Here is a 25,678-nt window from a genome sequence, read left to right on the forward strand (position 1 = left end):
TTGCAGACAGAGTTCAGTGTGTCAAATCGGAGGGCATGTTGTCCGGTCCTCTGGTAGTCTATGGGGGTGCCACGGGGTTCAATTCTCGGGACAACTTTTTTCTCTGTATATATCAATGATGTTGCTCTTGCTGCGGGTGATTCCCTGATCCACCTCTACGCAGACGACACCATTCTGTATACTTCTGGCCCTTCCTTGGACACTGTGCTATCTAACCTCCAAACAAGCTTCAATGCCATACAACACTCCTTCAGTGGCCTCCAACTGCTCTTAAACGCTAGTAAAACCAAATGCATGCTTTTCAATCGTCCGCAGCCTGCACCCTCACGCCCGACTAGCATCACCATCCTGGATGGTTCCGACCTAGAATATGTGGACATCTATAAGTACCTAGGTGTTTGGCTAGCCTGTAAACTCTCCTTCCAGATTCATATCAAACATCTCCAATCTAAAATCAAATCTAGAGTCGGCTTTCTATTTCGCAACAAAGCCTCCTTCACTCATGACGCCAAACTTACCCTAGTAAAACTGACTATCCTACCGATCCTCGACTTCGACTATGTAATCTACAAAATAGCTTCCAATACTCTACTCAGCAAACTGTATGCAGTTTATCACAGTGCCATCCGTTTTGTTACTAAAGCACCCATCACTGCGACCTGTATGCTCTAGTCGGCTGGCCCTCGCTACATATTCGTCACCAGACCCACTGGCTCCAGGTCATCTACAAGTCCATGCTAGGTAAAGCTCCGCCTTATCTCAGTTCACTGGTCACGATGGCAACACCCACCCGTAGCACGCGCTCCAGCAGGTGTATCTCACTGATCATCCCTAAAGCCAACACCCCATTTGGCCGCCTTTCCTTCCAGTTCTCTGCTGCCTGTGACTGGAACAAATTGCAAAAATCGTTGAAGTTGGAGACTGATCTCCCTCACCAACTTTAAACATCTGCTATCTGAGCAGCTAACCGATCGCTGCAGCTGTACATAGTCCATCTGTAAATAGCCCACCCAATTTACCTACCTCATCCCCATACTTTTTTATTTATTTACTTTTCTTCTCTTTTGCACACCAATATCTATACCTGCACATGACCATCTGACCATTTATCACTCCAGTGTTAATCTCCTAAATTGTAATTATTCACCTACCTCCTCATGCCTTTTGCACACAATGTATATATATATATATATATATATATATACACACTCTTTTTCTCTACTGTGTTATTGACTTGTTTATTGTTTACTCCATTTGTAACTCTGTTGTTGTCTGTTCACACTGCTATGCTTTATCTTGGCCAGGTCGCAGTTGTAAATGAGAACTTGTTCTCAACTAGCCTACCTGGTTAAATAAAGGTTAAAAAAACAAGAAAAGGTACAGGCAAAACTCTACAGGAAACCCTGGTTTAGTCTGCTTTCCACCAGACACTGGGAGACGAATTCACCTTTAAGCTGAACAATAACATTAAACAAAAGGCCAAATCTACACTGGAGTTGCTTACCAAGAAGACAGGGAATGTTACTGAGTGGCCGTGTTACAGTTTTGACCTAAAATCTACTTGAAAATCTATGACAAGACCTGAAAATGGTTGTCTAGCAAAGATAAACAACCAATTTGACAGAGCTTGAAGAATTTTTTAAAAGAATAATGTGTAAGTATTGCAAAATCCAAGTGTGGAAAGCTCTTATGGACAAAAAGGGTCAATGCAGATATTCCAGGTAGCTATTGGTCAAATATTTAAATAACTAATTATTAGCAGTATAGCTTGAGGGGCTGAAGCTGTTTAAGAGCCTGTTGGTTCCACACTTGGTGCATTGGTACCGCTTCCCCCTCACTCCAGCCCACTCACCTTTACTAACCCCCTCGTCCCTGCACCCAATCGTTCACCTTATTTAATGTCCATTCTGCTCTCCTGCCATCCTTGCTATTTTTCTCATCTTCCCCATCCGATCTTCTCACCTCTATCAGTCATAAAAGTGAAGGGCCCAGAACGCTACACTGGGTTTCAATGTGAGTAGAGATCATCAAATGCCTAATCAGTCTGTCAGTCAGTCAGAACAGAACACAAGGACTTGTCAGTCTCCATAAATCCCTTGGTAGCAGAGCTGTGGAAAGGCACCAGAGACAACAGTATAACGTCCTTTAATTCGAGTCTGAATCATTGGCGGGCTCAGGCAGGGAGAACTGTCCACCTCTACAGGCTAGCAATAACACATCCATTTTAACCACTAACCTTAACCATTATCCTATCCTCAACTAAAGTACTTACTTTCTTATTCAAATTTCTTACTTAAACTGCAACAAGTGCCAAAATCTAATTTGAGCATAGGTGGAACAAATAGGCCTACACTACACTGCTAACCAATCAGAAGCCAGAGTGATTCCACATGGTGGTGGTGTGATGTAGACTGACGGACGCTGCTTTAAGTGGTCTACTGTGGCCAACCCTAAACACAGGTTATCCCTGAGGTGTCAGCTCACTTTACAAGGTTACAGAGAGCCAGCGCACGGATACACATGCTTACACTGGCTTTCACGTAGACCATTTATAGGGTGTGAGAATGAGTGTGTGTGTGAGAATGAGTGTGTGTGTATGTGTGTGTCGTGATCATGGTGTGTAAGAAGAGAAGCAGGGGGACAGACAGTCCTGTACCTCACCTCAGGCTGAATAGCTTTGAAGACCGGAGCATCCATGAGAGTGATCTGACCCTGGAGAGAAGGGGAGAGAAAGAGAGAGAAGTGGGGGAGAAAGAGAGAGAAGTGGGGGAGAAAGAGAGAGCGAGAGAGTGCGAGAGAGAGAGAGAGAGAGAGAGAGAGAGAGAGAGAGAGAGAGAGAGAGCGCGAGACATCAGAGCAGTAATTAGGGAAACAGATTTGGACTGAAGCGTTGACCTGACATCATTGCAGGCAGTGCTTCCAAAACCTTATTCAACAGTCCCAGAATAACCAGGAGAAATCTGGAGGGGGATAAAAAAAGGTAGAGACCACCCTCTGTCTGTCTAGCTGGGTATGGCAAGGCAGGGGAGAGTGAGAAGGCGGATCAAACTAGAATTGTACAGAGAACCTAGAGTATGAAACCGTCTTAGAGGGACTGTGTCAGCATTAAAGGCTTGCTGCACTAGCCACTGGACATAAATTGGTTGAATCAACATTGTTTCCATGCAATTTCAATCAAACAATCAATGTGAGGATGTGGAAAACTGATTGGCTTTGCACAAATCAATAAATCAACGTTTAAACTAAATACAATGACAGAGTGAAAAGGTTGGTTGATATCACATTGAATTCACAGTAGTTGACAACTCAACAAAATCTAGACGTTGAACTGATGTATGTGCCCTGTGGGTAATCTCGTCACAAATCACAACTGCGCTACAGTAATGCTCTAACCATACTGCCTGGACGACAAACTTCCAAGTTGGAAGTTGGACCTAAATCTTCTATATATAATATACGGACCTTTGGCTTTTCAGGGAAAAGCATGTAAATCACAGCCGTTCCTTATACTCTACACAGAGTAATGGTCTAGTATGCGCAGGCAGATGGTTTATGTTGTCTGACATCATGGAAACTGACTGCCTAGGATATTAGGGAGGACCATGGTGATCTATCTAACAGGGGCTGGCAGCTGTAGCTTTTAGAATGGCCTCGTTCTATTGAGAATATCGGAGGACATTTGTGCCTGTGTATCCTCCTGGATCGCTCACCCACTTCATCCTCTCTTTCTGAAAGACTTTCCAAGATGCATCATTCCCCTCTCTCTAGTGTCTCAATGTCACATACGCGCCATTACACACACACACACACACACACCAGGGTGGGTACTTACTGCATACTCCTCAGGGGTAACCTTCAGGACATCGAAGACGACAGCATCAAAACTCTTCTTCAGCTCAGAACCCTTCTCACTGAGAGACTCTGAGCTGCTGCTCTTCTGGACACACACACACACACACACATTGGGGCAGGGAACTTGGGAAACAAAGCTCAAAGAAATGGGGGTGATTGACACCCATAGCGCTCTATGTTAGTGTTTGCTCTAGCCCTGCACAGACACACATTAATGAAATCATCCGAATGGGAGAGGTTAAGGGGGGGAAAGGGGCGTGTCTCACCTCCGAGGCAGTGGCAGCAGCGGTGGTGACGCTTGATTGGCCATTGGGGAGGTCCATCATTCCCACACCATCTGTCTGTCAGTGCAGCACAGCACTACTCATCCTCAGTGTGTGCACTCTGAACAGACACACAAACGAGAGAGAAACGACTTAAACCCATATTTCATTTATCAGACCAATGCTCACAAAACCCTGGATCAACAGTGCACCCTTGTGGATGAAAGTGGTAGGAGATTCACTTCAGATGTGGGAAATCAGCAGTGCTCTAGCCCCACATACAGGTGCCAAGTACACACACACACACACACACCCCCACATACAGGTGCCAAGTACACACACACACACACACACACACACACACACACACACACACACACACACACACACACACACCTGTGGTTTAACCAGCGCAGTTGGCAGTGTAATCCTCAAGTATGAAAGCGAGTGTGCACCGCGCGAGCGAGAAAGACAGCGAGAGGAGAGCGAGGAGACAAGAGAGGAGAGACAGTGGCAGAGGTGAGGGAGAGAGGATGAGCAGCACGTTCTATCCACTACTCCAAATATGCTTCAATCAGGAGGTATTTATCACATGAAACTTAAAGAATGGTGATAATAATTAACATTGTTGCTCAAAAATATTGTTCATTTTGGTCATACTTCATATACATTGCTTTGGCAACAATGACAACCACGATCCACGCCAATAAAGCATTTACTGAATTGAGACACAGAGTGTTCAAAATGTGAAGTTCTACATTCACAGAACAATCAGACAAAGAGAAACTGTGTATACTTTTTGGGGAAAGGTCTGGTGTCTGGAGGAAACGGGAGCAAAAACAAAACATTGAATATACAGTACTGCTTGAAAGAATGCGAACCCCCTAGTGTTCACCATGAAATCTTAATTTAATCAGAACTAGTCTTTTTGATCTGACCTAACAGGTTTATATTTACCAATACCATAGAGGATATCATGCGTGTAGTAGAAAAACAACATTAAAAGTCATTAGTGCAGGTGCAAAAGTAAGTGACGCACTTCCAAAATATCCCCAAGAGCCACAAAAACAATAAATCAGGTAAAAGCCAACCCATAGATAACATCTAGAGATTTGCAGACCTTCCTTGCTGCATCTCAGGTAACTGTGCATGCTTCAACAATAAGGAAACTGAACCAAAATGCCATTCATGGGAGGTTTGCTAGGAAGAAACCTCTGCTGTCAAAAAATAAACAAACTGCCAGTCTTAACTTTGCCAAAGACCACCTGGACAAACCTGAAGGTTTCTGGAAGTCCATTCTCTGGTCCGATGAGTCAAAAGTACCACAAAAAGAACCTGATCCCAATAGCTAAGCATGGTGGTGGGAATGTCAAGATCTGGGGCTGCTTTTCCCACACTGGGCATGGACGACTCCACATCATTAAGGGAACACTGAATTCTGAGTTGTACCAGAAGATTCCTGAACAGAACGTCAGGCCATCAGTCAAGGAGCTACAGCTGGGCCAAAAACGGGTCTTCCAACAAGACAATGGACCCAAAGAAATCAAACAAATCTACCAAAGAATGGCTCAGGAGAAAGATGTGTGTTTTGGATTGGCCAAGTCAAAGTCCTGGCCTAAATCAATCAGAGACGCTGTGGGAGGACCTGGAGAGGGCAGTTCATACCAGACACCCCTCAAACCTCACTCAATTGGCTGAGTTCTGTAAGGAGGACTGGGAAAAATCCCAGAGTAAACGTCTCCTACAGCCAGTAATCAAAGTTAACGCTGCTAATGGGAGGTGCCCCAAGTGATTGACTTAAGGGGTTCAAATCATTTTACACATATCAAATCTGTGTGTAAAATCACTTTTGTTAAGTAAACAATGAAAATATCATTTTTGTTTCTTCCACTTACTTGGAATGTATTTATTACAAATTTAGATAAGGATTTTGAATGTTGATTTTAAATCAGAAAAAGTACCAGCCCTATAGGGTTCACATACTTTCAAGCAGCACTGTATATACAATACCAGTCAAAAGTTGGCACACCTAATCATTCCATTTGTACTATTTTCTACATTGTAGAATAGTGAAGACATCAAGTATGAACTAACAAGGAATTATGTAACCCCCCCCCCAAAAAAAAAAAATATATAATTTATAATTAAAATATAATTTATATTTGACATTCTTAAAAAGTAACCATTTGCTTTGACAGCTTTGCACACTCTTGGCATTCTCTCAACCAGCTTATTGACCATAGTCACTTGGAATGCATTTCAATTAACAGATGTGCCTTGTTAAAAGTTAATTTGTGGAAGTTCTTTCCTTCTTAATGCGTTTGAGCCTATCAGGTGTGTTGTGACAAGGTAGGGGTGGTATACAGAAGATAAAAAAAGACCAAGTCCATATTATGGCAAGAACAGATCAAATAAGCAAAGAGTCTATCATTACTTTAAGACATGGTCAGTCAACGCAGAACATTTTAAGAACTTTGAACCTTCCTTCAAGTGCAGTCGCAAAAACCATCAAGCACTATGATGAAACTTGCTCTCATGAGGACAGCCACAGTGAAGGAAGATCCAGAGTTACCTCTGCTGCAGAGAATAAGTTCATTAGAGTTAGAGTTAATTTAAGACATCAACAGTTCAGAGGAGACTGTGTGAATCGGGCCTTCATGGTCAAAATGATGCAAAGAAACCACTACGAAAGGACACCAATAAGAAGAGACTTGCATCTCCAAGTCCAAGAAACATGAGCAACGGACATTAGAGCGTTGGAAATCTGTCCTTTGCTCAGATGAGTCAATTGTAGATATTTGGTTCCAACCGCCCTGTCTTTGTGAGACCCTAAGTAGGTGAACGAATGATTTCCGCATGTGTGGTTCCCAACATGAAGCATGGAGGAGGTGGTGTGATGGTGCTTTGCTGGTGACACTGTCAGTGATTTATTTAGAATTCAAGGCACATGTGGGAACACCTTCAAGACCGTTGGAAAAGCTACCCAGGTGAAGCTGGTTGAGAGAATGCCAAGAAAGTGCAAATCTGTCATCAAGGCAAAGGGTGGCTACTTTGAAGAATCTCAAATAATTTTAATTTTTGTAACACTTTGGTTACTACATGATTCTGTGTGTTATCTCGTAGCTTTGATTTCTTCACTATTATTCTACAATGTAGAAAATAATAAAAATTAAGAAAAACCCTTGAATGAGTCGGCGTGTCCAAACTTGAGACCGCAAGTGTACACACACACACACACACACACACACACACACACACACACACACACAAAGTATTCAGAACCCCTTGACCTTTTCCACATTGTGACTTATTCTAAAATGATTAAATTCATAAGGGTTTTTATAAAAAATTGTATACAAAATTCAACACTGAAATATCACATTTACATAAGCATTCAGACCCTTTACTCAGTACTTTGTTGAAGCAACCTTTGGCAGAAATTACATCCTCAAGTCCTCTTGGGTATGACACTACAAGCTTGGCACACATGTATTTGGGGAGTTTCTCCCATTCTTCTCTGCAGATCCTCTCAAGCTCTATCAGGTAGTATGGGGAGTGTTGCTGCACAGCTATTTTCAGGTCTCTCCAGAGATGTTCGATCGGGTTCAAGTCCATGCTCTGGCTGGGCCACTCAAGGACATTGAGACTTGTCCCGAAACCACTCCTGGGTTGTCTTGGCTGTGTGCTTAGGGTTGTTGTCCTGTTGGAAGGTGAACCTTCATCCCAGTCTGACATCCTGAGGGCTCTGGAAACAAGTTTTCATCAAGGATCTCTCTGTACATGTTTGCCACCACCATGCTTCACCGTAGGGATGGTGCCAGGTTCCTTCCAGACGTGACACTTGGCATTCAGGCCAAAGAGTTCAATGTTGGTTTCATCAGACCAGAGAATCTTGTTTCTCATGGTCTGAGAGTCTTTAGGTGCCTTTTAGCAAACTCAAAACGGGCTGTCATGTGCCATTTAATGAGGAGCAGCTTCTGTCTGTCCAATCTACCATAAAGGCCTGATTGGTGTAGTGCTGCAGAGATGGTTGTCCTTCTTTAAGGTTCTCCCATCTAAACAGAGGAATTCTATAACTCTGTCAGAGTGACCATCGGGTTCTTCGTCACTTCTCCCCAGATTGCTCAGTTTGGCCGGGCAGAGAGCTCTAGGAAGAGTCTTGGTGGTTCCAAACTTCTTCCATTTAAGAATGATGGAAGCCACTGTGCTCTTGGGGACCTTCAATGCTGCAAACAAAATGTGGTCTACTTCCCCAGATTTGTGGTTCGACACAAACATTTCTCAGAGCTCTACGGACAATTCCTCCAAACTCACGGCTTGGGTTTTGCTCTGACATGCACTGTCAACTGTGGAACCTTGTATAGACAGGTGTGTGCCTTTCCAAATCAATTGAATTTACCACAGGTGGACTCCACGTTGCAGAAACATCTCAAGGATGATCAATGGAAACAGGATGCACCTGAGCTCAATTTTGAGTCTCATAGGGTCTGAATACTTAAGTAAATGTTTTATTTTTATACATTTGCTACAATTTCAAATAAATATATATATTTTTTTACTTTTTCAATTTTGGGTAGTGTGTAGGTTGCGATTTTGTTTTGTTTTGAGTAAGGCAGTAAAGTAACAAAATGTGGAAAAAGGGGTCTGAATACTTTCTGACGTATGCATGTATGTATGCATGCATGTATGCAAGTAAATGAAAGAATGAGAGCATGTGAGAGCAAGCGAGAGGAGAATGTCTGAAGTAGGTAGGAGACAGCTGAAAAAGCTTAGGGTAGGCATTAGCCAGAGATCTGAAGAAGTTAGTATGAGCCCTATCTATCTTGGAACAGCTTGTACTACACACTTATAGGCTTAATGCTGTCAATCAACAACCTACAGCCGTATCCCTATAGTCCATAACTGTATGGCTGCATACATATACCTGGGTCGTGCTGTGAAAATAGCGCATTTTGTGTCCCTTTGAAATTTTAACTTAAGTAGAAATTGTGCATTCAAATTGTGTTTTAAAAGTCTATTAAATGAAGTGCCCTTTAAAAGACTATTTCAAATTTAATAAATCTCATTTTAATTATGAATAACGGCGTGTGAAAGTGCTAAAATTCATTATTTTGACACGTACCTCCATCAAACCTGTGTCACTTCAAGGATTTGTCACTTCTAAGATTTTAACCCACTTAATTCCAAAATGTCTCCATGTTTCGCCGATCATTGTAAAGCCCTCGTTATTTTGTTACTTTGACAAAGTCATTTCTGAAGATTAATTTATAAATAAATAATCACATGAAATAAATAAAGGTTAAAAAAATAAAACACATCTGTCCCTCATTTTAAGATGAGTTCATGTAACAGAGTTTAATTATGGTGGAACGCTCTTTAAATATTATTTTCTAAAGAAAAATTGAACATCTAATAGTTAAATCGGTGTAAAAGCAGGTGAGCTGGTTTGACTCTTAGGCAATTTTCTGGTGGTGTGATGGAACACTTTTCTTACCCCGTTTCTTCCATCCTATATACCCTTTTCTCCAGCTTTTAAAATAGTGAGCCGACTTTTATTTCCCTGACTGATAAAAACTAATTTTCTTATGCTTTCTCATCTCTCTGAGATTCATAATATCTCATCACCACCTTCTACTCACAACATACAGGGGCGGCAGCGGAGCCTAGTGGTTAGAGCGTTGGACTAGTAACCGGAAGGTTGCGAGTTCAAACCCCCGAGCTGACAAGGTACAAATCTGTCGTTCTGCCCCTGAACAGGCAGTTCCTAGGCCGTCATTGAAAATAAGAATATGTTCTTAACTGACTTGCCTGGTTATAAAGGTCAAATTAAAAAGCAAATTATTAGTTGTTCTCATTTTGTTTGTTTTCCTTTTTTTTTTACTGTCATGATATTTCAATTGTATTAGACATTACATTTTTTTGTGAAGTATGCATTCAATTGCCACTCCCTGTTACAAGGGGAATTATGGCTGATTTAAGATGAAATCGTCAACCCTGTTACAGTCAACCCTGTTACAGTCAACCCTGTTACAGTCAACCCTGTTACAGTCAACCCTGTTACAGTCAACCCTGTTACTTTTTGTTTAACCTCGAGATGGAAAAACTTGTTTTTGAACGTTATGACAATGTTAAAATCAAACGTCCTTAAAACATTTTTTTTTTAAACTTACACTTCTCAAAAGGCACTGAAACAAAATGTGTCATAGTGACATGTTAAATAATCACCAGCTGTCTGATAACATTCCTAGTGTCCTTCCCTTCTCTTCTTAAATCCTCCACACACACGACAGTGAACCTAATGAGGAATAAGGAACTGTTCAGATCGCTGACATACAGCATAGAGAGACCCTGTGTGCAAGACAGACAGCACTGGCCTTTGTGTGGCTTGCTGGACTTTGTGTGTGTGCGTGCGGGTGCATCCAAGCCGAAGTACAGTAACAAAGGGCTGCCTTCCACAGACTTACCACACAGACATTCCACTGGTATAGCTGTCCTTATGTCAGTCTAGCCACCAGTTCCTCCCTCTGTCTCAAACTGTGTGTTGGCCTGTCATTATGTCCCCTGTCTAAGTGGCTACCATACAACCAGAGTAGAACAGAGCAGGCGTTTGTCTGCCACAGCAACAAAGCTAACGTGGCTCAGATTCTGCCTGGGGCTAAGCCTGATTAGAGCTTCTACTGTAGTTTACAACACACAGACACACCTTGTACTTACTAGTTGTGTGTCAGATGGGCATTGTGCTTGAGAGCTGAGGTATGGCTGCCTCTTTACGGCTCAGAGAGTGGGTGTGTTTGTCTGTCTGTGTCCTCACACTGCAATCTTGAGGGAGAGGAGAGAGAGCGCATGTTAGATTCATATGATGAGCACAGAATAAATCCATGAACACTCACACAAATAGACAAATTCACCATACACAAATAGACAATGCTACATGCATAATATTATTATGTAATCATATACACTATGCATTTATTTATTTCACTTTATTTAACCAGGTGAGTTGGAACGAAAAAAATGCAATTTCATTGAACTCTGTAGACATTACAGAAGCAAGGCGCAAAATAGCGAAAGGTAGATATACCTAAATATGTGGAGATCAAAGGGACCTCTAGAGTTAACCATTCCTGAGATCATTATTATTATCATGTCTGATGCTTCTGTTTCTGTAGGTTATCAGAAAAGTGAGGTACGGTGGTAGTTTACACAAGAGTGCTTTAAAATCCACAAAAAGAGAGCAATGCATAGATTTGGGAGACTTCAAATCAGGCCAGCATACCTTTTCATACAGAGTACAGTGCTGAACCTATCGACCATAATGAAGCGCGATACACTATGATATTCAGCGTCCAGGACCTTCAATACAGAAGCAGCAGCAGTCATAATTGATATTGCTATAGTCTAAAATCAGAATGAATGTCAATGAATAATTCAGTTTTCTGCCATTTTAAATGTATTTATTTAACTAGGCAAGTCGATGTAGAAAAAAATTCTTATTTACAAATGACGGCCTAACCCGGGCCAAACCCTATCGACGCTGGGCCAATTCCGCCCAACCATATGGACTCCCAATCACAGCCGGTTGTTATACAGCCTGGAATCGAACCAGGGTCTGTAGTGACGCCTCTAGCACTGAGAAGGAGTGCCTTAGACCACTGCGCCACTCAGGAGCCCCCTATGTAAGGTATGATCTATTCCTAGAAAATTGTGTTTAACTCATCAACATGTGGAATGAAATGCCCAGATATTTATACGTGGTAACACGATCAATGATGGCACCATCCAAAGTATGTAGGCAGAAATCATGATATATTTTTACATGACCTGGAAAAAAACATGTACCTGGTTATACCTGCATTAAGCACTAACTTCAGTTCAACAAAGACCCTCTGCAGTACAATAAAGGCAGACAAGCTCTGAAAGATTCTGGTCAGCCGTGGGGTTAATAGCATACATAACACTCGTGGCCCTCCCGCCTTTACAGCAGGGCAGCTCCCGCTCAGCCCAGTCAAAGCTCTTCTCTGTCCTGGCACCCCAATGGTAGAACCAGCGTCACCCCTGAAGTCATCATCCAAAAAAAACATCTGAAACCCAACCTCTTCAAAGACCATCTTAAATAATCCCACAGGACCCCCCCACCTCCTCACCCCTCCCTTGTGTGAAACCCTTTATGTTCAGAATTATTTTAATTTAACGCAATCAGTAAATACACATTGTGTTCTTTAAATAATTGACAAACCAGTGAAGCACAGCCTGCTTCAGGCCAATTGTTGAAAATCTCTGAATATGTCATGAATGACAGTGTGGAAGCCCTTATACAAATCAATAAAAAAGCCCTGCGCAGTGTTTTGTTCTATCTAAACAATAATAATAATAATAATTTAAAAACAATAGAAGTAGCAAAGAACATATCCAATCTTTTGCGCAGCATTTCATTTAAAAACATGAGATGTGAAAGTTGGTTCCAATGATGAGCTCAGTCAATGCAGTAAGTCAGAGGAGAGAATGTTTGGCTGGAGTAATCTAAACATACCTACAGGACAACTCCCATTTCACACAGACAGAGCACACACACACACACACCATACAAAGAGGCTAGGCCTGAAACACTGCTAAAACACTACCTGTGTGTGGCAGTTAAAAAGCACTGTCTCCTCAAGTTAAACCACATTTATCTTGTTCAAGGCTTGTGGAACAATAGTTACAAACAAGCATCACCTTCAGGGAAGCACAAACAGGGGAACACATTTTCCAATGGAACTGGAAAGAAGAACGATCACTCAAACTGAAATGGACAAGTTCAGGTGGTGCCTTCTACGTTTCAAACAGTTCTCTAAATGGCAGTGTTCAGTACGTAGTAGGCCTATCAGTTTCATGCAGACTACTGAACTCAACCTTCAATTTTCCATCGCTTCACCACATTCCTGACAAACAGCAGCCACCAGAAGGCTCTCCACACCCACACAAGTCTACAGTTGCCTGCCTGTCCAACAGAGATCCTGGTTAAGGATGAGATATGTAAAAAGAACAGGGTCAGCCATAATATTACGGTGCCCCTGGAGCAAATGAAGGTTAAATGCCTTGCTCAAGGGCACATCTTGTCGGCATGGGTATTAAAATCAGCGACCTTTCTGTTACTTGCCCAACATCCTCCTGCTGGGTCAGGTTACAATCTGAACCCAGATATGTGGTTGAGACCAACAGCTGCCAAGAGTTTCTACCCTGACCCCAGAGCAGATGTCAATAAGTTCACTGCCCAGGCCAAATGACAAGGTGTGTGAATGGCTGTAAAAGTGCTCATACCGAAAGACACAACATTCCCATAGACTAGATGAGGACCTAACAGTCCATACCTAGTTGGAATAAACACCTCCCGAGCCCCTCACCAAAAGACAGACCATCGCTCAGGGAATGGGGAGAGAATGCACCCTGTTGAGTAAAACCCCTGACATTGCATACACGTCACAAACAGGCCCCAATCACAAACCCAGCTCCCGATAAGTAGATCCACAGACAGGCGAGTCCACATTAACAACACAGCAGCTCAATGCTCTGAGGTTCACCCCCCTCCCGATGGCCTGGTTGTCTGTCTAGTGACATCACACTGTCACCTGTTGACAGACAGTGAGGGATAACGCAATGTGTATTTGGGAATGTGTGGATCAGCTGATGTTCCTGCCTCTTATCTTAGCAAGCTGGAGATGAACCAGAGTTCCTGAAAGGATGAGTAGAGGTACAGGAGAGGAGAGCCGGATTAAGGCTCATGTTGGGGCATGTAGCAGGGGAAGTGTTTGAGAGCCCACTTCAGCAGAAACCAATCAAAGGTCCACAGGTACGGCCTACAGCCTATGCAAATTATTTGTTTTGTTTGTTTGCTACAAGGTAGGCCTGCCAGGTTATTTTACGTAGCCTATAGCCTTAGTTTGTGTGTAGAATTGTATTATACATTTGTTTGGCTGGGTCTTGAGAATCAGTCAGCTACAATTATAGTTCATCTGTTTTTTGACCAAGTCTGTTTTTACATTCTAGTCATTCAGTGACTTACAGAAGTGAGTGCGTACATTTCCATACTGGTCCCCCATGGGAATCAAACACAAACCTGGCCTTGCAAGACCTATGCTCTCCCAAATGAGCTACAAGAGACAATTTCATGTCTAAAAATTATGCTTTTACCAGGTGTCTTTTAATTTAGATGAATTATTTTTCATAGTGGTGCAGCCAGTCCACAAGGTGGCACAGCACCCCTCTTACATTCTTTGGTGAAATCCCTGTTATCTATCTGATTCGTGGAGAATTAGATATGTTCCCTCTGAAAAAAATCACCACAATAAGTGAAGTAAAAATTAACCATGCTGCATCTTTCAGTCAAAAAGGTAAGCTAAAACTCAAGTAATTCTTACTACACTGTAATAACCTCAATATTTTACCAGTCAGCCAACAGTGCCGATAAAACAGGCCGTGTAGTTAAAACTAGGCTATGTCAATAAAAGTGAGGTGACAGAACTGAGTTGTTTTATTCCTACAAAAATAACAAAATATTTTGAAAACGTTCGATTCATGTGTATATGAATCAGGGCGGCAGGAAGCCTAGTGGTTAGAGCATTGGGCCTGTAACCAAATTCCCGAGCTGACATGGTGAAAATATGTCATTCTGCCCCTGAACAAGGCAGTTAACCCACTGTTCCTAGGCCATCATTGTAAATAAGAATTTGTTCTTAAAACTGACTTGCCTTGTTAAATATGAGGTTAAATAAATCAAATAAAAATATATTTCTCAATTTACAGTGGTATAATCATGTCCAATTTCTTTCCCTGGTATTATATGGACAATTCATCCAACTACAAAATGGTGACCCCCTCAGTTGATTTGAATTTCTACCTCCACAGTCATTGGGATCTTGGTCACCTCCCTTACAAAGGTCCTTCCTGCCCAGTTGCTCAGTTTGGTAGAACGACCAGTTCTAGGCAGAGTCAAAGGTAGTTCTATGTTTTTTCTATTTCCCAATGATGTAGACCACTATGCTCTTGGAATCTTTCGATGGTTTTAATATAATATAATATATGCCATTTAGCAGACGCTTTTATCCAAAGCGACTTACAGTCATGTGTGCATACATTCTACGTATGGGTGGTCCCGGGAATCGAACCCACTACCCTGGCGTTACAAGCGCCATGCTCTACCAACTGAGCTACAGAAGGACCATATCCTTCCCCAGATACTTTTGGTTTTGTAGTGCATGTGGACATGCTCGTCAAACATCTCATTCTAAAATCATTGGCATTAATATAGAGTTGGTCCCCCCTTTGCTGCTATTACAGCCTCCACTCTTGTGGGAAGGCTTTCCACTAGATGTTGGAACATTGCAGCAGGGACTTAGTAATACTCTTGTGCCTGAGTGGAAGCAAGGTTGGGCACCGAAGTTGGGCTATTGGGCCTGGCTCGCAGTCGGCATTCCAATTCATCCCAAAGGTGTTCGATGGGGTTGAAGTCAGGGCTCTATGCAGGCCACAAATTTGTTCACAGTAGAGGTCGACCGATTATGATTTTTCAACGCCGATACAGATTATTGGTGGACCAAAAGCCGATACTGATTTAAATTGGCCGATTTAAAAAAAAAAATTGCAAATACATGTATTTGTAATAATGACATTTACAGCAATACTGAATGAACACTTATTTTAACTTAATATAATACATCAATAAAATCAATTTAGCCTCAAGTAGATAATGAAACATGTTCAATTTGGTTTAAATAATGCAAAAACAAAGTGTTGGAGAAGAAAGTAAAAGTGCAATATGTGCTAACGTTTCAGTTCCTTGCTCAGAACATGAGAACATATGAAAGCTGGTGGTTCCTTTTAACATGAGTCTTCAATATTCCCAGGTAAGAAGTTTTAGGTTGTAGTTATTATAGGACTATTTCCCTCTATACCATTTGTATTTCATATACCTTTGACTATTGGATGTTCTTATAGGCACTTTAGTATTGCCAGTGTAACAGTATAGCTTCCGTCCCTCTCCTCGCTCCTCCCTGGGCTCGAACCAGCAACACAACGACAACAGCCACCACATCGAAGCAGCGTTACCCATGTAGAGCAAGGGAAACAACCACCCCAAGGCTCAGAGCGAGTGAAGTTTGAAACGCTATTAGCGCGCGCTAACTAGCCATCCATTTCACTTTGGTCACACCAGCCTCATCTCGGGAGTTGATAGGTTTGAAGTCATAAACAGCGCAATGCTTAACGCTGCTGGCAACAGCTGCCGAGAGATAAAATAAAGTGGTGATCCTAACTGACCTAAGACAGGGAATTTTCACTAAGATTAAATGTCAGGAATTGTGAAAAAACTGAGTTTAAATGTATTTGGCTAAGGTGTATGTAAACCTCCGACTTCAACTGTATATAGGTCATGGCTCTCGAGTGATGCAGCGGTAAGGCACTGCATCTCGGTGCAAGACACTTTACTACAGTCCCTGGTTCGAATTCAGGCTGTATCACATCCGACCGTGATTGGGAGTGCCATAGGTCGGCGAGCAATTGGCCCAGAGTCATCCGGGTTTGGCCGGGGTAGGCCTTCATTGTAAATAAGAATTTGTTCTTACCCAACTTGCTTAGTTAAATAAAGGTTAAAAATAAAAATAAATGTAAAAATGGCGGCAACCACAGCGCAATCAATTTGAGGTGAACAGTGGCTGGTTCTCAAAATATAGCTAACTTGTTAGGCAAGCATTGCACACCAACAGATGGAGAAAACCTACACCAGAAATCCTAAACCATTATTATTTATATTATTCTTATTAAATTTAGAATTATATTTTTAAAAACGTATGATCTGTGAATACCTGAATAACTAACAGAAAATGCCCCTTAATTCATATCAGAGTCCTCCAATCCTCTAAATGTAATTATTGGCGGAGTCACGTCATTGAAAAAAATATTTTGATACACTGTAGGCCTACCATATGCGAAATCAGTCCCACTAGTGTTGAGTAATGTGCTGTTAAAAATGGTGTAGGTCTTATTTAAAGAGCATATACAAGTTAGAAGCAAAAGCCTACAACTATTTTATCACCGTTTCGCACTGCTCTGATGCAAGCATGGGGACTGGTCTTGATAAATCAATGAGATTTTGATTTTCACAAACTCTCCATTTGGGTATTGGATAGACAAGAATACAAAAATGAGGGTAGAGAAATGTTATACTCTTAGTGTAACCTTTATTTAACTCGGCAAGTCCTTCCTCATGCCCTGGGTGGATTCTTAAGCTGAATAGCCCAGTACTGTACTGTCGACCATCACGTTGTACAGCGCCATATTTCCGTACCAGCAAGAACCAAATCAAAAGTTGACACCTACTCATTCCAGGATTTTTCTATATTTTTACTATTTTCTACATTGTAGAATAATAGTGAAGACATCACAACTATGAAATCACACTGGTCTCCAGTGTGCCCTGCATTCTGTAGTACAGACATGGCCTGCTCCCCTTTTGCAAGAAATTAGGCGCTTTCCCATGTTTACTACAGTATGTATTGTAGACTGCACAGTAGCCTAATAAACACATTTTGTTAATAAATTAATGAGACAAATTCTCAAAATGCATATGTTGATTTAGTTATGGATCCATAACGAAGTACTACGGGAATAAATATCCCTGATTTACAGAAATATTGGAACAAAGTTGTCTAATGAAGGCAAACAATTTAGAATCCTCCATTCTGTAGCCTACTCCCGACCATCACTTTACAGCGCCATATTTTCCATTCAATGCTACTGGAAACCCTGTGGGTTTTGTTGTTTGTTTTTCTCTGAATAGAAACACCATAATATGAATAAAATTAATTAGGCCAAATTTCTTCAAATCAATCCCATATACTATGTTATTACAAATAAGGTTTTAAATTCTCTGGTACTGCCAATATGGAATACTATCAAATGCTTCTCAAAGATGACTAGCAATAACAGAAAAAAAATGGCTGACAATTAAATTACGTGAATGCTGTGGCAGCATTCAAAGGTGTGCCACAGTATGATGCAACTTTTAAAGGAGGAACCACTGTAGTTGACTAAAATGTTCCACCGTTTGACAGTAACTGGGCAAAATCATTATTCAAATGACAAAAAAATGTGACTTAGACTTCATGATATTTTTGTAAAAATGAGTAAGACTACACCAAATAAAAATTTTAAAAAGTCGAAATTAAAACTGCCTCATGTTTCACAAGTTTGGACATCACAACACAGTGCAGCACAGCACAGTACAGAATACTATAGTACAGTGTACTACACTTACCTTTACTGCATTGTATCGTTGGACAGCGTATACCAATATATCTTCCTTCATTTCTCAAAAATAGAGACTCTTAGCCTTCATTTGACACCAACTGTGATATGCTCCAATGAACTTCACATTAGTGCTCATTGGACCTTTGATGGAAATGCCCATATGCATTTAACTTCTTGGCGCACCGATGCCTTTAGCGGGATCATTTGTGTCAACAGCCGCTGAATTGCAGAGTGCCAAATTAAAATTAAATTACTAAAAATATTTAATTTTCATGAAATCACAAGTGCAATAAAGCAAAACACAGCCTAGCTTGTTGTTAATCCACCTGGCGTGTCAGATTTAAAAAATAAAATAAAAAAGCTTTACAGCAAAAGCTATCCAAGCGTTTGTTAGGACATCTCTCTCAGCAGACAAAACATTACAAACAGCTAGCAGCAAAGTAGATTGCTTTTCTGACTTTCGTGACCAATACAATGAATCGCTTACCTTTGATGATCTTCGGATGTTTACACTCACGAGACTACCAGTTACACAATAAATGTTCCTTTTGTTCCATAAAGATTTTTATATCCAAAATAGCTCCATTTGGTTGGCACATTTTCAGAAATCCACAGGCTCGAGCGGTCACGACAGGGCAGACAAACTCCAAATAGTATCCGTAAAGTATGTAGAAACATGTCAAACGTTTTTTTTATAAACAATCCTCAGGTTGTTTTTACAATAAATAATCAATAATATTTCAACCGGAACGTAGATTTTTCAATAGGAGAAAGAGAAAATGTCTGTTCCAAACTGTTGCGCATGCAAAACTCTGCTGGCACCCAGCCATCCACTGACGCGACGTGTGCAATCTCACTCATTTTTCTGAATAAAAGCCTGAAACTATGTCTTAAGAATTTTCACACCATGTGGAAGCCATAGAGAAAGGAATCTGGTTGATATCCCTTTAAAATAGAGGGAAGGCATGCAATGGAACAGAGGTTTCAGGAAAAACAGCACTTCCTGGTTGGATTTTCCTCAGGTTTTCACCTGCGATATCAGTTCTGTTATACTCAGACAATATTTTGACCGTTTTGGAAACTTTAGTGTTTTCTATCCTAATCTGACAATTTTATGCATATTCTAGATTCTGGGCCTGAGAAATTTCATTTGGGTACGTTTTTCATCCAAACATCAATATACTGCCCCCAACACTCAACAGGTAAAAATAGCACTTCTGGTTTGAACGGGAATGCTGGGAAGCCCGGTAAATTCTTGCAATTTTCTCGAGAAGGAAAATTGGTATATTTTCTGGAAAATATAAAATCTTACTCAAGAAACTAAGCCTAGCAGCACTCTACAAATCCTCCATTCTTCACCCCCTCTCCATCTTCTCTCCCCCTCTCCTGTTATGAACTTCTCACTCAACAGATCCACTCTTCACACGTAGCTCTAAATAGTAGCCCTTTTTAAATCGTGGCCATCAAAACTTTTTAACCCTCTACAGTCTAAGCACTGTAAGCTTGGGGGGGTGTATCACAACCGGCTGTGATTGTAACTGTGGGCTAACTGCCTTGTTCAGGGGCAGACCGACAGATTTTTACCTTGTCAGCTCAGGGATTCAATCTTGCAACCTTACGGTTAACTAGTCCAACACTCTAACCACCTGCTTCATGAGGAGCCCACCTGTTAAGCGAATGCAGTAAGAAGCCAAGGTAAGTTGCTAGCTAGCATTACATTTAATCAATAATAATCACTAGTTATAACTACACATGGTTGATGATATTACTAGTTTATCTAGCGTGTCCTGCGTTGCATATAATCGATGCAGTGCGCATTCGTGAATAAGGACTGTTGTTGCGCCAACGTGTACCTAACCATAATCACCAATGCCTTTCTTAAAATCAATACACAGAAGTATATATTTTTAAACCTGCATATTTAGCTAAAAGAAATCCAGGTTAGCAGGCAATATTTACCAAGTGAAATTGTCACTTCCCTTGCGTTCAATGCACGCAGAGTCAGGGAATATGCAACAGTTTGGGCTTCCTGACTCATTGCGAACTAATTTGCCAGATTTTACGTAATAATGACATAACATTGAAGGTTGTGCAATGTAACAGCAGTATTTAGACTTATGGATGCCACCCGTTAGAAAAAAATACATAACAGTTCCGCGTTTCACTGAAAGAATAAACGTCTTGTTTTCGAAATGATAGTTTCCGGATTTGACCATATTAATGACCTATGGCTCGTATTTCTGTGTGTTATTATGTTATAATTAAGTCTATGATTTGATATTTGATAGAGCAGTCTGACTGAACGGTGGTAGGCAGCAGCAGGCTTGTAAGCATTCATTCAAACCACACTTTCCTCCCTTTGCCAGAAGATTTTCGCAATGCCTGAAGCACAACACTGTTTATGACTTCAAGCCTATCAACTCTTGAGATTAAGCTAGCAATACTAGAGTGCTTATAAGAACATCCAATAGTCAAAAGGTCTATGAAAATTTTTAAATGGTATAGGAGAGAAATAGTTCTATAATAACTACAACCTAAAAGTTCTTACCTGGGAATATTGAAGATGTTTAAAAGGAACCACCAGCTTTCATATGTTCTCAGCAAGGAAATTAAATGTTAGCTTTCTTACATGGCACATATTGCACTTTTACGTTCTTCTCCAACACTGTTTTGCATTATTTAAACCAAATTTAACATGTTTCATTATTTATTTGAGGCAAAATTGATTTTTATTGATGTATCATATTAAGTTAAAATAAGTGTTCATTCAGCATTGATGTAATACACACACACACACATACACACATACACACATACACACATACATACATACATATATGTAAATTACATCAATGAAGGGTGACTGCAGTCACCCTTCACCGCGGAAGTGCGACATCAGCGAATGTGGTTGATTGAGACACACCCCATGCAAAACAAAATCACAAGTTTGAACTGACAGTTTGATGGGGAGTTTTGTATTATGCTAATTTGATTTCCATGGGGCAGCGGAAATCAACTAAGGTTAACAGGCGATTACATTGAGAATTATTACGCAATGTCTGGGCTTATAAAAGCCGATGTTTCACACCAGCAGCAATCAGCTGAGGAGCTGCAGCAGTGGCGCTATCGGACAAGGGATTTTCCATTGAAATTGTCTCTGTGTGCTGTCCATGTGGGATAAGATACACAAAAATACACAAGCCCCAATTTAATTCCTCTAAGTCTTGCAAATTAACCAATAGATCGATAAGCATGGTGGTCAAATGTATTTACATGGACTGAACTTTCCATCTCGCGGTCAATTATCATTTAATTTTTTTTACCTTTGTTTAACTAGGCAAGTCAGTTAACACATTCTTATTTACAATGACGGCCTAGGAACAGTGGGTTAACTTCCTTGTTCAGGGGCAGAAAGACAGATGTTTACCATGTCATCTCAGGGATTCGATCTAGCAACCTGTGTTATTGTCCCTGCTCTAACCACTAGGTTCCCTACCGCCCCAATTAGGCGGGCAAAAATTATATTTATTAGCACTTACATTTTTTTGCCAAACAACACCAATTACCAGCTAAACTAAACCCTGGTGAGTGAGTGAGTGTGTGTGTATACACTTGGCTGTGAGTAAGGATGATGGATGGCCCACACCCACACACTAAGAGACAGCCCAGCCACTGACTGACTGCAAAAACACTGATAGAGCCGAAGCATTCGACAGGCAGGCTATCACCTTCAGACTGACTCATTCCTCTAGAAACAGCTTTATTCAGGCCACAGTCACTGACCCATGTGAGCTGTGCTATAATCTCATCTCCAACAAACATCTATATTGAGAACCAGTTTGTCTGGCCCAGTGATGAGCCACGAGTCTCCACAGACAAATAGGATGAGTATGTTGTTGGTGTGACAGTTAGCTGTCCCTTGTTGGAGACTACAGGCTTGGCCGGGTCTGTCTGTGTGATCAGGGTCAGAATCAAAAGCTGCTGCATCCAGGTGAAAAAAACAGGCACGTGACAGTGAGGTCATGTGTGTATGTTCTAGACATTAGCCACTCAGCAGTGCAGGACTGGGTCTGACACCCTTAAAATGTAACTTTTCACACACACACACACGCTATGCTAAATCCCAAAGCTCCAGCCAGCCTCATGCATTTCTAAACGGTGCAGACTGCAGCATCTTGGTAAGACCCAAAGTGGGTCAGTGTACTCACTGTGCTGAGAACTGTGGGATGCAGAGAAACACACTGTAGCGTGCCTCTTTTATAGTCTTAAAGCCAGAGTGAACAGCGTCAAACTGGATGCCTAATGTTGACATTGTCAGTTTTCATTAAGAGCCATTTCTGAAGAGTTCGTAAGAGTGATGTTAACATGTAGCCTAGGTGAAATTAGAACTAATTTTGTCAGAGACAAACAACCCCTAATTCAAAGCAGGTCAGAGATACTCTAAGAGGGGGGCGTCCCGAGTGGTGCAGTGGTCTAAGGCACTGCATCGCGGTTCTAGCTGTGTCACTGGAGATTCTGGGTTAGAGTCCAGGCTCTGTCATGGCCGGCCGCGACTGGGAGACCCATAGGGCGGCGCACAATTGGCCCAGCATCGTCAAGGTTAGGGGAGGGTTTGGCCGGCAATGATGTCCCATCGCGTACTAGTGACTCCTGTGGTGGACTGGGCGCAGCGCACGTTGTTACGGTCGCAAGGTGCAGTGTTTCCTCCGACACATTGGTGCGGCTGGCTTCCGGGTTAAGTGGGCATTGTGTCAAGAAGCAGTGTAGCTTGGCAGGGTTGTGTTTCGTAGGACACACAGCTCTCAACCGTCGCCTCTCCCGAGTCCGTACGGGGATAACGAAAAAGGGGTAAAAGTAAAAAAATATATATATATATTTTTATCAACTAAGAGGGGCCACTGAGCCAGTCTCGCTCTCTCACACACATGCATGTTTACTTTTTATTTATTTTATTTTCACCTTTATTTAACCATGTAGGCAAGTTGAGAACAAGTTCTCATTTACAATTGCGACCTGGCCAAGATAAAGCAAAGCAGTTCGACAGATACAACGACACAGAGTTACACATGGAGTAAAACAAACATACAGTATAAACAAGTCTATATACAATGTGAGCAAATGAGGTGAGAAGGGAGTTAAAGGCAAAAAAGGCCATGGTGGCAAAGTAAATACAATATAGCACAATAAAACACTGGAATGGTAGTTTTGCAATGGAAGAATGTGCAAAGTAGAAATAAAAATAATGGGGTGCAAAGGAGCAAAATAAATAAATAAATTAAATACAGTTGGGAAAGAAGTAGTTGGTTTGGGCTAAATTATAGGTGGGGTATGTACAGGTGCAGTAATCTGTAAGATGCTCTGACAGTTGGTGCTTGAAGCTAGTGAGCTAGTGATGTCACTGCAACCAGGTCGATACGCATAGGGCCCTATAAAATCAGGTAAATTTTTTTTTGCCAGATTAAGTTTTCATTTTCAGGTTTTGCTCTCAACGTCACTAAGCTAACAAAATAAATTGTTTTAAGATGGTCATACCAAGGATCATTATTATCTATTACATATTACATTTAAAGTATTATTGAATTTGGCCTTAATGCCATTAGCCCATAGAAACGTATTGAATAAAATTCACCACATGGAACAGATAGTTTTGGGGGAATATCTGTCCTATACAGTATCTGAGCGATAAGAAAGTTGAGGAAAACAATCTAGATTTTTTTTTAACATCTACTTAACCCCTTATTTTAGGGACTAAACTACTTAAATGCATACTTCCATAAATATTTTCAACTTGTATCAGGGTACCTTCAGATGAGTCTTGTGTTCATCCTAGAGCAAAACAACCAACATGTATGCGAGTCTATGTGAGAATCACTTTAGAGTTAAATTAGGGTTAAATTAGTGTAGCCAAAACTGATCGGACGTTGGCATATCTGCAGTACCAACATCAGACGAGTCCTGCGATGCTTGTGGCGGTCGTAGCGCAAAACGGAGAACACTGTAAATGACAGTCATCTTTCCATAGAGGTGTCATAATATACAGTGCCTCTGGAAAGTATTCAGAAGCCTAGACTTTATCCACATTTTGTTCCGTTACAGCCTTATTCTAAAATGATTTTTTTAAAACAAATCCTCAGCAATCTACACACAATACCCCATAATGACAAAGTGAAAACTAGGTTTAAAAAACAGAAATGCCTCATTTACATAAGTATTCAGACCCTTTGCTGTGAGACTCGAAGTTGAGCTTGGGTGCATCCTGTTTCCAATGGTCATCCTTGAGACGTTTCTACAATTTGATTGTAGTCCACCTGTGGTAAATTCAATTGATGGGACAACATTTGGAAAGGCACACACGTTTATATAAGGTCCCACAGTTGACAATGCATGTCAGAGCAAAAACCAAGCAATGAGGTTGAAGGAATTGTTTGCAGAGCTCCGAGACAGGATTGTGTGGAGGCACAGATCTGGGGAAGGGTACAAAAAAAAATGTCTGCGGCATTGAAAGTATCCAAGGACACAGAGGCCTCCATCAAAACCACCAAGACTCTCCCTAGAGCTCAGAAAAGAAAATAGACCAGAAAATAGCTGTGCAGCAACGCTCCCCATCCAACCTGTCAGAGCTTGAGAGGATCTGCAGAGAAGAATGGGAGAAACTCCCCAAGCACAGGTGTGCCAAGCTTGTAGTGTCATACCCAAGACTCAATGCTGCAATCACTGCCAAAAGTGCTTCAACAAAGTACTAAGTAAAAGGGTCTGAATACTTATGTGAAGTGTCTTTTTTTTTTATATATATATATATATATATATATATATATATATATATATATATATATATATATATATATATATACTTTCGCAAAAACCTCTTTGCTTTGTCATTATGGGGTTTGTGTTAAGATTGATGCCAACAATTTAACGTAACAAAATGTGGAAAAAGTCAGGGGATCTGAAAACTTTCCGAATGCACTGCACTGCACATGGCAATGACGATGACGGAAGAACAGTCTCTCAGGAGGTAAAGCAGTCGCCATTTGATGGGGAGGTATTCCAGATGGGGAGAATAAAAGGACTTGAGTTTCTGTACGTTACCACAATCACAGCAGGAGATGTGAATCATAAACTCTGCTGCCTTTTTCACAGAGTTGTTTCTTCCTTTCCGTGAGATGGATGGAGAACCCCACTGGATGAATGGACGGGTACGATATGTCTGGAGATGGCCATGATTCAGTAAAAAGGGAGTATGTTACAGTCCCTGATGTATCTCTTGAAGGAGATACTCA

General features: G+C 41.2%; 1 protein-coding gene across 8 annotated transcripts in view; it reads right to left on the minus strand.

Annotated features, from left to right (window-relative positions):
• The window catches only part of LOC118359085 (ras-specific guanine nucleotide-releasing factor RalGPS2-like), a 153,390-nt gene that overhangs the window by 96,476 nt on the left and 31,236 nt on the right, over nt 1-25,678 (minus strand). For 6 of the 8 annotated variants that reach the window (XM_052480381.1, XM_052480375.1, XM_052480382.1 and 3 more), the window contains exons 2-5: nt 10,830-10,934; nt 4,119-4,236; nt 3,833-3,937; nt 2,662-2,712 (exon numbers count right to left, since the gene is read on the minus strand). In XM_052480381.1, the coding sequence (XP_052336341.1) occupies nt 2,662-2,712; nt 3,833-3,937; nt 4,119-4,178 (216 nt within the window). In that variant the 5' untranslated portion in view covers nt 4,179-4,236; nt 10,830-10,934. Of the gene's footprint in view, nt 1-2,661; nt 2,713-3,832; nt 3,938-4,118; nt 4,237-10,818; nt 10,935-25,678 lie in introns of all 8 variants that reach the window. The other 2 variants (XM_052480379.1, XM_052480377.1) reach the window with 2 other exon arrangements.

Source organism: Oncorhynchus keta, chromosome 26, assembly GCF_023373465.1.
Source record: "Oncorhynchus keta strain PuntledgeMale-10-30-2019 chromosome 26, Oket_V2, whole genome shotgun sequence".
Taxonomy (NCBI): domain Eukaryota; kingdom Metazoa; phylum Chordata; class Actinopteri; order Salmoniformes; family Salmonidae; genus Oncorhynchus; species Oncorhynchus keta.